General features: G+C 39.8%; 1 protein-coding gene across 1 annotated transcript; it reads left to right on the plus strand.

Annotated features, from left to right (window-relative positions):
* Nucleotides 1-1,000: 1,000 nt before the first annotated feature.
* disp2 (dispatched RND transporter family member 2) lies at nucleotides 1,001-13,827 on the plus strand. Its single transcript, XM_063007910.1, has 8 exons — nucleotides 1,001-1,005; nucleotides 1,113-1,514; nucleotides 1,597-1,626; nucleotides 3,648-3,771; nucleotides 7,034-7,161; nucleotides 8,404-8,501; nucleotides 10,159-10,256; nucleotides 10,351-13,827. The coding sequence occupies exons 1-8, from the start codon at nucleotides 1,001-1,003 to the stop codon at nucleotides 13,825-13,827; spliced, it is 4,362 nt and encodes a 1,453-aa protein (XP_062863980.1).
* The last annotated feature ends 521 nt before the right edge of the window (nucleotides 13,828-14,348 follow it).

The raw sequence follows: 14,348 nt of genomic DNA on the forward strand, positions 1-14,348 counted from the left end.
CAAGTGTTGGAAAAAGATACACTGGCATATAAGACAGTAAAATGCATGGTAATGTGATTTTAAAGGCTGATATAAAAAATGTGTCCTCTATTAAAAGTTAAAATCCAAAACGGAAGATGCATTGTGTCACTCTGGAGTGTGACTGAATGTCAATCTCTGCGCACGTGAGATTTTTTTAAGTGTTGAAATAATATGGATATTTTGCATCAAGTCCCTGTATGAAGCCAAAACTCTTATACCTTAAAAACATTACACTAATATCGACAGGAAAAACTGTAATACATCTGCATGTCCCTTAATTATGAAGTTTAAGTTATCTAATTGCTAAATGTTCAACTCACATTGTTTATGTTCATTTTACTGTTCGCTATAAGCTTGTCCTCAACTAATGACATTGTTAAAGATTTAAAACATTTGCATCCCTAATCCCTAGACAAAGTCAAATCATATTTTATAGTTAACTGTTTAGTATGTATAATCAGCGAACCTCTGAAAATTAGAAATTATTTTAGAACCACTGGTCTTAAAGATATGAACAGTTTTTATTATGTATACCACATGACCTAAAGCATGCAGACACTCAGTAGAAACCTGATAGTGGATTTAGCTATTTTAGCCACATCTCCTAGTAAAAAAGATGGAAAAAGTACATACAACTCAACTGGAGCTGGTCATCTCTGGAGCGATTAAACAGGACAGAAGAATCTGGATTTGGCAAATGCCAGGTGTACACTGCCTACCCAAAATGCACAGTGCACCATAAAGTACAGTAAATTAGGAACAAGGATTCGAGCTGGTGCTTTTACGGATCCTGTGAAGCTCTTACAAAGCCCTGACCACTACTCCATCCAACATCTTTACAATAAATTGGACTACCAGCTGCGAGTTGGCTTAATTAGACCAAATCCAGTGACTGACCTCAGTAATGCTCTTGTGGCTGAAGAAACCTATCCAGTCATGTTTTAAAATCAAAAGCCTTCTATGCAAAGTTGTTTGAGACATGATGTCAGAGTGTCTTAAAACTTTTGGCCATGTAGTAAATATTACATAAACCAAAGTAAATGATACACAACAAAGACTACTGCTAAAGAATTGTTTTCTGTTTATTGCAGTGAGATTCCAAGAGTGTCCCTGTGTCCCCCAGACAGTGAGGATGTAGAGTGTCCCATCACAGAAGTTGCCATAGATGGAGACCATCAAAACAATCTATCCAAACCACCTTCCCCCAATCAACTGTACGACCCAGCGTTTCAAAGCCGTGCCAACCAGTCACCTCAACTCAAGAGATGCCCATGCTGTGAGCAACAGCAGCCAATCGCAGACAACGTCTCCCTGAATCAAACGAATGCGCCTTTCAACTCAGACTGCTCGAGCAATGCCCTCAAGACTCAAGCTAACAGGTGCAGCCCCTTCCACCAGCCTACGTGTCACAACACAATGCAGTGTCATTGGCTGCAAGGATCACATGATGGCGGCAATTACAAGTCTGTCCAACGTCATGTCGTCACAGTCAGGTTCAAACTTTTACCTGTTTAAAAAGCTTTTTTCAATTGATATAAAATCATAAAGAATGATTCAGAGTTGTCTCTTTAACAGGACTGAGAGACTCCATAGGATTCCAAAAAGGTATGTAGACACATGGAAATACATTGTATTACAACAATATGATACAATAAGTGGTATTTAATGTTGTCAGTCACAAATCTGGCTATAAAACTGTAACACTGGTGACAAAAGTTTATCATGGACTAACTTGGAAAGAAATAAGCAGTGGTAACACAGTGGCTTAACACCAAATTCTTCACAGTATCACATCATTTCAGTGTGATTTACCCCAATCAGCAGTTTCACATTTCAATTAGAAATCAGCAAGAACATTTTGCAATTAGCAAGTACAGAAAGTTCAAATGTGTTGACACACTAGGCTTAAAAGTCTCATTATCGACCTCCTAAGGGGCTTCAAGTTTCAACTGAAGTGCTAATCAAAGCAGTGTACAGGCTAATATTTATTGTAGTGTTAACAGACTCGAGTACATTTTTATAAACATGTACAGTGGTGTTAAAAAAAATAGCAGTCCAACATCACTAACCTGATAAATCACTGTTTTTAGTAGAAGTGATATTTCTACATAGCAAAAAATGTACTTGAAACTGTAGTAGAGTAATGAAAACGAAACAAACCCAACAATTAGGACATGCATGCCGTTCATTCTGAGTAATCGAGGCATTGATTAAAAGGGGCTTGTTCAAAATAATAGCAGTGAGGAGTTCAATTGGGGAAGTCATTCATTTTGCAGAAGAACGGGTGTCAATTTTGGCCCTTATTTAAGGTAGGAGGGTGGCAAATGTTGCACAGGTTGGTCATAGAGCATTTCCCTCTGACGTACTGAGTAAAATGGGTTGTTCCAGACATTGTTCTGATGAACAGCATACTTTGATTAAAAAGTTAATTGTAGAGGGAAAAACATACAGAGAAGTGCAGCAGATTATAGGCTGCTCAGCTAAAATGATCTCAAATGCCTTGAAGTGACAACCACAACCTGAAAGACGCAGAAGGAAGCGTGGAACTACTGTTCGAAAGGATCGAAGAATAGCCAAAATGGCAAAGGTTCAGCCAATAATCACCTCCAGAAAGATCAAGGAACATCTGAAGTTACCAGTGAGTACAGAAGATGATTAAGTGAAGCCAATTTACCAGCAAGAACTCCTTGCAAAGTCTGGGTCTAGTGGCTGTAGACAGTACGTCAGACGTCCCCTGAGCACTGAATTCAAGCCACAGTACACTGTGAAGACAGTAAGGCATGGTGGTACAAAATGATGATATGGGGATGTTTTTCATACCATGGTGTTACGCCTATTTATCACATACGAGGGATCATGGATCAATTTAAATACATCAGAATACTAGAGGAGATCATGTTGCCCTATGTCAAAGAAGAAATGTCCTTAAAATGGGTGTTTTAACATGACAATGACCCAAAACATATTGGTTACAGACAAACAAGATTAAGGTAATAGAGTGGCCAGTCAAATATCCAGACTTCAATCCCAGAGAGAACTTGTGGGCTGATATCTGAAGCACGTTTTTTTGAGGCAAAACCCAAAATTGCAGAAGAACTGTGGAATGTCGTCTAATCATCCTGGACTGGAATACCTGTTCAGAGGTGCCAGAAGTTGGTCGACTCCATGCAACACAGATCTTAGAAACAATTGTTTTGCCACTAAATATTAGTTCAGTAAATTAAAGTAATGTGAAATATTTTTTTGTACATTTGTTGAGTTTTTAAAGAAAATTGCTGGCACTGCTATTTCTTTGAACAGCCGAATATTCATTTTTCTTGATCAAAAGAATGACAGACAGCAATAACAGAAACCTTCAGATTCCAAGTGTGTTACCAAAAGGGTAGTCCCAATTGTTATGGTTCTCAAAAGAGTGATGAAAGACTTTGATAGACATTAAACAAATGCTAAATATAATTGAATTTAAATTTGTTGAGGAACTCACCTGGATGTACTTTTGCTACCCTTATGTAGGCAGTGAATCACGGGCTCCTTTCCTACCCTCCATCACATTCCTGCATTCACAGCTTACTTATGAGTTTTTATTTCAGTAACGGTAAAATGTGTTTATTTTTTTTATTTTTCAGCTACTCTCAAGTCATAGTGGAATATCCAATGACAGTACTTGTCGTATGTGTAGTAGTGCTCCTGGCGTTCTCCCTGGCAGGCATTTTGATTGGTCCATTGCCAGACTTCTCTGACCCTTTATTAGTAAGTACCTTTATTTATTGTGCTATATACACAAGCAAATCACCTCTAATTAAAGCTGCAGTGCATCCGGAAAGTATTCACAGCGCTTCACTTTTTCCACATTTTATGTTACAGCCTTATTCCAATTAAATAAATTTTTTCCTCAAAATTCTACACACATTTTTTGCAAATTTATTACAAATAAAATACAAAAATTTAACATGTACATAAGTATTCACAGCCTTTGCCATGACACTCACATTCGAGCTCAGGTGCATCTTGTTTCCACTGATCATCCTTCAGATGTTTCTACAACTTAATTGGAGTCCACCTGTGGTAAATTCAAATCAAATCAAAGTTTATTTGTCACATACATAGTCATACACAGTACAACTGGCAGTGAAATGCTTTAGTGACTGCTCCGCCACAGTAATTACAAAAACTACAAAATAGTTAAAAAATATATTATACAGAAAATATAGAATGTATATAAAAGTAAGAATATAGAAACATTAGAAAAAAATAACAATATAATTAAAAAGAGCAATTTAAAGTAAAGTGTGAACATCAGAAGAATTAACAATGTAATTACAAAGGGCAATTTAAAGTGAACAAGTGTGTAAAGTGACAAGTAGTGCAGAAACATAATATGTGCAACATAATGCTACATAATGCTATACAGATGTGATAATATAATAAATACACAAGTACTAATCTATACATATACATATACATACATATACATATAAAACAGTATACACGCATATACAGGGTGGGCCATTTATATGGATACACCTAAATAAAATGGGAATGGTTGGTGATATTAACTTCCTGTTTGTGGCACATTAGTATATGGGAGGGGGAAAACTTTTCAAGATGGGTGGTGACCATGGCGGCCATTTTGAAGTCGGCCATTTTGGATCCAACTTTAGTTTTTTCAATGGGAAGAGGGTCATGTGACACATCAAACTTATTGAGAATTTCACAAGAAAAACAATGGTGTGCTTGGTTTTAACGTAACTTTATTCATTCATTCAATTATGTTATTTACAAGCTTCTCTTTGTTTACAGCCATTGACATGTCGCAGAGGTTAACACGTGAGGAGCGGATAGAAATTGTGTTGATGTCTGGTGAACGCAGTACCCGGGTCATTGCAGCAGATTTCAATGCAAGACACCCTACGAGACCACACATCTCCCATGCTACAGTTAGCAAACTGCTTGCCAAGTTTCGTGAAACTGGTTCAGTGTTGGATTTGCCAAAATGTGGACGCATGAAAACTGTCACTAATGAAGAAACATCAGTGGCTGTCCTAGCTTCATGTCCTCGCCGCATGTCACTGGAGAGTGGCATCAGTCGAACATCCCTTCGGCGGATATTAGCTACTCACAAATGGCACCCTTACAAACTCCAGCTGCTGCAGCATCTCAACGAGGATGACCCAGATCGGCGCACTGAATTTGCAGAATGGGCAAAACAAAAATTGGAACAGGACCCTCAGTTTACACAGAACATTTTGTTCAGTGATGAGGCAAACTTTTATGTGAATGGTGAAGTTAACAAACAAAACCACCGCTATTGATGGCATCATCTGTAGAACGGTTGTGGCGGTATGCAAACTGTAAAGGGTCCATAGAGTCCGGAAGTGATGAGGTGATGAAGTCTCTGATGATCCTCTCGAAGCACTTCATCACGACTGATGTCAGGGCCACTGGGCGAAAGTCATTAAGGCAGGCTGGCTGGTTCTTCTTCGGGACTGGAACGATGACGGACTGTTTGAAGCATGCTGGTACGATGCACTGGGTCAGGGATAGGTTGAAGATCACCGTGAACACCGGTGCTAGCTGGTCTGCGCAGGCTTTGATGACTCGGCCGGCGATCCCGTCCGGTCCTGCTGCTTTCCTGGTGTTCACTCTCCTGAAAGCTCTCCGTACATCACTCTCCCTGATGATGAGGGGTCTCTGTTCATTGTAATTCAGTTGATTGTACATGATTTGGAAAGGCACACACCTGTTTATATAAGCTCCCATAGTAGACAGTGCATGTCAGAGCACAAACCAAGCCATGAAGTCCAAGGAATTGTCTGTAGACCTCCGAGACAGGATTGTATTGAGGCACAGATTTGGGGAAGGGTTTTAAAGCATTGAAGGTCCCAATGAGCCCAGTGGCCTCCATTATCAGTAAATGGAAGAAGTTTGGAACCACCAGGACTCTTCTTAGAGCTGGCCGCTTGGCCAACCTGACCAAAAAGGGAAGACAGGCCTTGGCCAGGCAGAAATATTTCTCAACATCATCTAGTTGGGGGATGCGATCACTTTGCTGGTCACAAAATCGGCATGCATTGTGGGAAATGCAGTTTATGTATGATTTTACAGCGCTGTGAATACTTTCCAGATGCACTGTATTTATTTCCAAGTTTTATGTGTACAAAATTAGTCATACAACCTGGATTTTACAAAAAAAGCTTTATCAGTAAGTAAAAAAAATGCAATTAAAGCTAATTTTTTAATAAATCAATTTTTTCAAGTTTTCTATAAGTTTTGTGTGTACAAAATTAGTCAAATAACCTCATTTCTAAAATAAAAGTTGGAACAGTAAAACAACAAGCAATTATGTGAACACTTTATGGAAAACAGTGTGAGTTTACTTTTATTATAATCAATGTCAGTAATTACTGATTATCGAAATATATGTTTATTCCTAAATTAATGCCTAATCAGGAATTGGACATTGAGAAAAGAAAAAAGAAAAAGAGGAAAAAAAACCACTTTCAGCTACAGCAGTTGGTGCCCTCAAGTCCTTAACAGGTACAGGGTGTCATTATAAGAAAAGGTAATAACAACACATAACAATACCATAACACAGTGATAAATATACCTGGTCTGAAATATTATACAGTCAGCTAATTAAGAATATTTAAAAAAAAATAGATTTAAAAAATGTTAACAGAATTAATAGAGTATATTATAATAGAGTATAATAGAGTATATTAACAGAGTATATTTGGGCTGTTACATTGAAATATAGGTCAAAAGGTATTTGCAAATCATTGCTGTTTGTTTTTAACTTTTATTCTACTGTCCCAGCTTATTTGAAATTGGCTTTGTACATGAAAATCACAAAGTTATTTATATATAATGGTGTGTGCTATATCAATATGTATTTGCATAAAGCAGCAATTTCCTCACAGAATCGTTTCTTCTTATTTTACTTAGCACATGCTTAGTAAATTAATGTACTTAATTCTTTAAAGGAAACTGTTGTGTTTCTGGGTTTTTACAGGGATATGAGCCCAGAGGAACAGACATCAGAATTCGATTGGCAGCCTGGGCAAAGCTGCAAGAAAATACTGGACCAGGAAAAGCACTGTCTCCGATCTCTTCTCAGTTTGCAGACTATAACATAGCAAGGTACTGCACATAGGGACTAGCTCCCTACTACATATACATAAGATACTTTATGGCCAACATCAATGTGGACACTTTTTTTAGCCTCACGCTAAAATGTACATAAATCAGGTGTACAGCATTAATATTGAAATGCCTCTGAAAAGCCACATCAGGAGCAATGGATATTTCAAGGTCCCCTTCTTGAACAGTTACAACATGAATTATTTACCTATTAGTCAAGTATTAGGTGCATCTGGGATTAGAGACGGTGTAAAACTGCAGGCCAGCAGGCAACATGGATTTAAATTGAGAAACCTTGGTGAACAAAACATTTCCTTTTACTACAAAACAATGGAAACATTCTTTAGAGAGTTGATTCATAATTAACTATTCTTTTGGCCACCATTAAGCTATAAAAAAGATGCAGTAGAAACAGAAAAGGAAAAAATACTATGATATTTAGAAAATATTCGTTCATCTGACTTTGAAGCAAAAGTTTGGGAAAATTAGCTTGTTTAAAATTGTTTGCTGTATGTACAAAAACATCACTTGCCTACAGAGCCAACGCTACCCAACACTTTTGGAATAAACTGGAACACAGACTACTTGCCAAGCCCTAATACTCAACCTGACCTCAGTAATGCTCCTGTGTGCAGTTGAAAGCTAAACCTCTCAAATATGCTATAATGTAGTGGAGTCTAATCAGAATAGTGGAAGCTGGACACCCAGGTGGCATAGCGGGATATTCCGCTAGCACACCAGTGCCGAGATTCTGAACTCCTCGGTTCGAAACTCAGCTTTGGCTGAGCATAGCGGGCATAAATGACCGTGCCTGCAGCAGACTAATTGGCTACTGTGTCTGCTAGGTCGGGATGACCGGACTATGTGGGTGGGGTCTTTTAACGCTGTGCAAGGACCCTGATTAGCAGATAGAGGCGCCTGTGCAGTAAGCATGGGGAAAAAATAAAGGGTCCACTGAGGACTGCACACGGGTCAGAGGAGGCGTGAGCAGGAAATATACAGTACCTTACTCGAATGCAGTCAGGGATCCCCAGCAGAGGAAGACAAATTGACTACGCTAAAATCAAGAGAAAAATGAGAGAAAATGCATAAATAAATAGAAAAAAAAGAATTGTGGACGCTGTTATGGCAGCAAGGCAGACCCTATATTAAAAGTAGGGGGTTTGAACAGTATTTAAGTATATTAGCAGAAAAGTTCTACTATTTTTGTGAGGTTTAATCCCTTGTGCATGATGTTTTCAGAGAGATCACTAGCAAAACCCAGCATCACTTAAGACATCGATCAAGTCGAATGTTACACACAGATTCTGCAGAGAGGTCTTTTTTCTGCAATGCTCCAGGTAAGGGTCAGGTCATTTGTTCTTTATTCACTTAAAAAGAGCAATATATACAGTAGTGTTCAAAAAAATAGCAGTGATTTTAAAAAAGTGAATAAAGCACAAAATCATTCTAATAACCTTTATTTCCATGAATGCAAATGCACTGAAAATACTACACTTTAAATTCTAAATCAAAACATTAACAAAATTTAGCCAGTTTGTGTTCATCATTTACAGAAAATTAAGAAAAATGAATATTAGGCTGTTCAAAAAAATAGCAGTGCCAGCATTTTTCTCAAAAAAAATGTATCTATAAACTAAAAATGTTTGAGGTTTCACTTTAGTTTAAATTACTGAACTAATATTTAGTGGCATTACAATTGTTTCCGAGATCTGTGTTGCATGGAGTCGACCAACTTCTGGCACCTCTGAACAGGTATTCCAGTCCAGCATGATTAGACTACATTCCACAGTTCTTCTGCAATTTTGGGTTTTGCCTCAAAAGAACGCATTTCAGATATCAGAACACAAGTTCTCTATGGGATTGAAGTCAGGGGATTGGGCTGGCCACTCTATTACCTCAATCTTGTTTGTCTGTAACCAAGATGTTTTGGGTCATTGTCATGTTGAAACACCCATTTTAAGGACATTTCTTCTTCGACATAGGGCAACATGATCTCCTCAAGTATTCTGATATATTTAAACTGATCCATGATCCCTCGTATGTGATAAATAGGCGTAACACCATGGTATGAGAAACATCCCATATCATCATTTTGTACAACCATGCTTTACTGTCTTCACAGTGAACTTTGGCTTGAATTCAGTGCTCAAGGGGCGTCAGACATACTGTCTACGGCCACTAGACCAAATGTTGAGCCATTTCTGTTTGGACCAGTCAATGTGTTCCTTGGCAAATTTGAACCCATTCAGGACACGTCTTTATCTTAACAATGGGACTTTGCAAGGAGTTCTTGCTGGTAAATTGGCTTCACTTAATCATCTTCTGTACTCACTGGTAATTTCAGATGTTCCTTGATCTTTCTGGAGGTGATCATTGGCTGAACCTTTGCCATTTTGGCTATTCTTCGAACCAATCGAACAGTAGTTCCACGCTTCCTTCTGCGTCTTTCAGATTTTAGTTGTCACTTCAAGGCATTTGAGATCATTTTAGCTGAGCAGCCAATAATTTGCTGCACTTCTCTGTATGTTTTTTCTCTCTACAATCAACTTTTTAATCACAGTATGCTGTTCATCAGAACAATGTCTGGAACAACTCATTTTACCCAGTATTTCAAAAGGAAATGTGCTATGAACAACCTGTGCAACATTTGCCACCCTCCTACCTTAAATAAGGGCCAAAACTGACACCCGTTCTTCTGCAAAATGAATGACTTCACCAATTGAACTCCTCACTGCTATTATTCTGAACAACCCCCTTTCAATCAATGCTTCAATTACTCAGAATGAGCGGCATGTATGTCCTAATTGTTGGGTTTGTTTTGTTTTCATTACTCTACTACACTTTCAAGTAAAATTTTTGCTATGTAGAAATAGCATTTCTACTAAAAACAGTGATTTATGAGGTCAATGGTGTTGGACTGCTATTTTTCTGATTACCACTGTACACAGCATTACATGTAATAAATGATACTGGTCTTTTTTCCCCGCTTTGCAGGGGATCGCTATGCCCAGCTGGTCTTCCGCTCAGGAAATTCTGCAAGTCTTTGGAGTTTGAAGGCAATATATTCAATGTGTGAGATGGAACAGACCCAGGTAATCCCAATGAAACATGTTTGTTGTTATCTGACAAATACCAGCATGTCACTACTTAAACTGAGAACATATGTTCTTATTATGAATTTTTTAGATACGATCAGATGCACACTTTGAAGAACTATGCCAGGTCAAACCGGAAGCCATTGGCACCAAGAGTAAGGGTGATTGCTGTCCAAGCTGGTCTCTGGGAAACTTCTTAGCACTTCTGAACAACGTCTCCTCCTGCTTCAGTCTTACAGCCCAGCAAGTGTCGGAAAGTTTAAGACTGCTGAGATACTGCGCCCCTTACTACCACGATGGAAGTCTTGTCGCATCATGTGCAGAAAGGAGTAAATACAGACGTTGTGCATTTGTCCCACACGAGTGCAAACACTCCAGCGTGATCTATGAGATTCTGCATTACCTAGTGGACAAGGATTTCCTAGGTCCGCAGACTGTCGAATACCAGGTTCCGTCCCTAAAATATAGTGTTCTCTTTCTACCAGTGGAGAAAGAAGATGCTCTAATGCAATTGTATCTGGATTATCTGGAGGGACATGAGCTAAATTATAATAATACCACTATAACTGGAATGGACTTGGGGATCAAGCAACAGCTTTTCAAGTATTACCTCTCACGGGACTCTGTTTATCCTATTCTAACTGTTCTCGCGCTGCTTTTTACAATAGCCTTATATCTTAAATCATTTCTTTTGTCAGCTATGTCACTGGTGGCAGTCACATTATCACTTTTGACATCCTATTTCTTCTACAAAGTTGTTTTTAGGCTAACGTTTTTTCCACTCCTTAACCTCATTGCAATTCTTATCCTATTGGGAAGTTGCTCAAATCAAGCATTCACCTTTGCTGACTTCTGGAAGTCACAACTAAGCCATAATCCTCCAGCTACACTTGAACGAAGAATCCACCGGACCTTACAAGAAACGGGATACCTGATATTGGTGTCTGGTCTGACATCTAGCACCGCTTTCTACTCAGGATACATAAGCAGCATTACAGTGGTAAAGTGTTTTGCTGTGTACCTCGGTAGTGCCTCTTTAATTAACACCATAGCTGCTCTTGTTTGGCTTCCCTGTGTCACTGTTTTGCAAGAGCGCTACACTGCAGCAGCTTCAACCTCGGCTACGAAGCCAGCATGGAAGTCATGTTGCTTAAAAAAATATGCCAGCTTCTGGGACACAAGTTCTAGAAAGAGGTGCCTTTTTATAATAATACAGAAATTCCGGGGTCTAAAACGAGGTCTCTCAGACACATCAAATTTAATTTTCTTAAAAATCTTGCCATGTGGAGTTGTTAAGTTCCGGTACATTTGGATCTGCTGGTTCACGGTGCTGGCTGCCGGAGGAGTTTACATATCATGTGTGGACCCTGGCATGAAGCTGCCATCCTCTGACAGCAGGTCAACTCAGCTGTTTCGCTCCAGTCATCCTTTCGAGAGATACGATGCAGAATATCGACATCAGTTCATGTTTAAGCGAATGAAGCAAGGAGAGGAAGATCCTATGACCATGACTCTAATCTGGGGTGTTATTCCTACGGACGACGGGGACCATTTCAATCCAAAAATTAATGGCTCTTTTAGCATAGATCCAGATTTCAATATGAGCAGTTTTGAAGGTCAAATGTGGTTGCGGGAGTTGTGTGGAATAATTCGAAACCAGAGCTTTTACTCTCTGATTCCAGCAGAACAAGAAGGAACAGAGGACAATGTCTGTTTTTTGGACGACTTGATTTACTGGGTATCTATGCGCCGCTGTTCAAAAAGCGAGGATGCGCCTAGTCCCTGCTGCAACAATATTTCATTTCCCTACCCTCCTGATATTTTCGAGCAGTGCCTGAAAATGATGTTGGCAGAACAGCAGGCTGAAAGAAATTTTTTTAGAAATGGAGGCTTAAGTTTTGATTCAAATGGTCAAATTGCTGCACTTGTTTTGGTATTCAGGACCTCACAGCTTTACAGTTTTAACTACAGCAAGACTTCAGAATTCTATAAATTAGTGACGTCATGGTTCAATAAGGAAATTTCCAGGGCTCCACCAGGACTTAGGAGAGGATGGTTTGTAAGCCAGTTATTGTTATATGACCTTCAGCAATGTCTAAGCTCAGAGACTTTACTAGTAGCTGGCTTTTCGGTAGGACTCGCATTTGCAGCGCTTTTGCTTACCACGTGGAATATACCATTAAGCATTTATGTGACATTTGCCGTTGGGGGAAGTGTTTTCGTGACTGTTGGTCTGCTTGTGCTTTTAGAATGGCAGTTAAATAGTGTAGAAGCACTGCTCATTTCAGCTGCTGCAGGACTCTCTGTTGACTTTGCAGCCAATTACTGCATATCATACTGTTTTGCCCCACACAGTGACAGACTGGGCAAGGTGATGTATTCTCTAAAAAGAATGGGTTGTCCAGTAGCCACAGGTGCCGGGGCATACTTCTGTGTTGGGATCATTATGCTGCCCGCGACTGCGCTGCTGTTCAGAAAGGTTGGAATTTTCTTCTTTTTAGTCAAATGTGTGGCATGCGGCTTTTCCACTTTTTTCTTCCAGTCCCTCTGTTGCTTCTTTGGACCTCAAAAAAACTGTGGAAAAATAGGAATACCTTGTGCGACAGGGGTAGCCACAGAAAACGTGCTGCCTTGTGAAGCACCAACAGCCAATCATTCCGCAAACGGGGCCTTCGGCTGTGGTACTGGCACAGGCTCGCATGCAAAAAGAAGCTGTCATAAGGAAGGTGGCGAATTCTTGTGCCCTAATCAGCATCGGCACAGGCATCACCAGGCAGGGCTAGGAAGGGAGCAGGAACAGTACGAGCTACAACCCTTGGCCTGTCATCTGAGCGACAGTTTTGAAAATAGCACATGCACCAGCAAGCTCTCCAACAGACCTTCTGTGCTTTCGGATGACATCGAGTTCTGTCCGAAGCAATATTACGACAGGATAAGCACTGAAACTGTCAGCGAGGAAACATGCAGCAGGCACCTTAATGATTGTGATCCTCCCCTAGCGGTTCAGACCTCGTCCCCTTATAAAGGGAACCTACTACGACCTGTAACGGTCTCTCCAGGTGATCCTGCAAAGAAAAGGCTTTTGTGCAAGAAATGTCACAGCCAGGCTGATGCTGGAATTGCACTGTGGAATGTCTCCTTGTCATCCTCCAGCATGGAAAACATTACAGTCACCGAGACCATGGATAATGTCAACAAAAGGTCACTCTCTATGGACAGTGCCGATAGAGGTAGAGGTCGTCCACATAAACGACTTTTGTCTTGTCAGTCTCAGAGCTCCATCGAAGGGCTTGAAGACTCTAACGAGACTTGCTTAAGCGATATCGAACCCACTACAACTGTTGAACCATCAGCTGAGACTGACGAACAGCCACAGCCAGGCCACCTCAATGGAAAGAGAGAAACTTTACGTCTGTCGCTAAGAGATACCATTTATGACCTCAGTTCCTCGGGGTCTGGGAGGGGGCGGACAAGCCAAAGTGAGGTAGCAGTAATATTGCCGAACAGTCAACCGGATTTACCTGATGTTTGGATCAAAAGGGATGGCAGAAGAGAAGAGAGCAGCTGATTTAAGGTTTTACCACAGCACCCTCAGCATTACCAAATCTTGCTGCTGTGAACTTGTACAGAGCATCTGACAAATTATCAGTAACTTGTATATGAACATGTTTGAAAATATCTATTGGACACAACAGAACTTTAAAACCACCAAGCTTGGATACGTCACTAATCATACAATTTATTTGAGGATTTTAGGACTTATGCCACTGCATTTTAAAGAGACACCGCAATCTTAAGAAGCACCGCAGCAGATCTGTAAAGAAGCTTTTTATATATGGCCTTATGTCGCTTTTTTCTAATATGAACATTGCATAAACATGTAAAGTACTATGGCACATAAACCTTTTCACAGACAAAGCCAGATTAGTTCACTCAAGCGCCATCTTGTAGGGAGAAACAATGAGATGAGCCAAAACATTAGGACCACCACCTAAAATGCCAAGTATGTAAACTAGTCCATGCCAGAGTCAGGGATATATAAATGTCACTCATAGTGCATGTGTTGAATGCATTAAATATGTGCAGCAT

The sequence above is a fragment of the Trichomycterus rosablanca genome, chromosome 13 (assembly GCF_030014385.1).
Source record: "Trichomycterus rosablanca isolate fTriRos1 chromosome 13, fTriRos1.hap1, whole genome shotgun sequence".
NCBI lineage: Eukaryota > Metazoa > Chordata > Actinopteri > Siluriformes > Trichomycteridae > Trichomycterus > Trichomycterus rosablanca.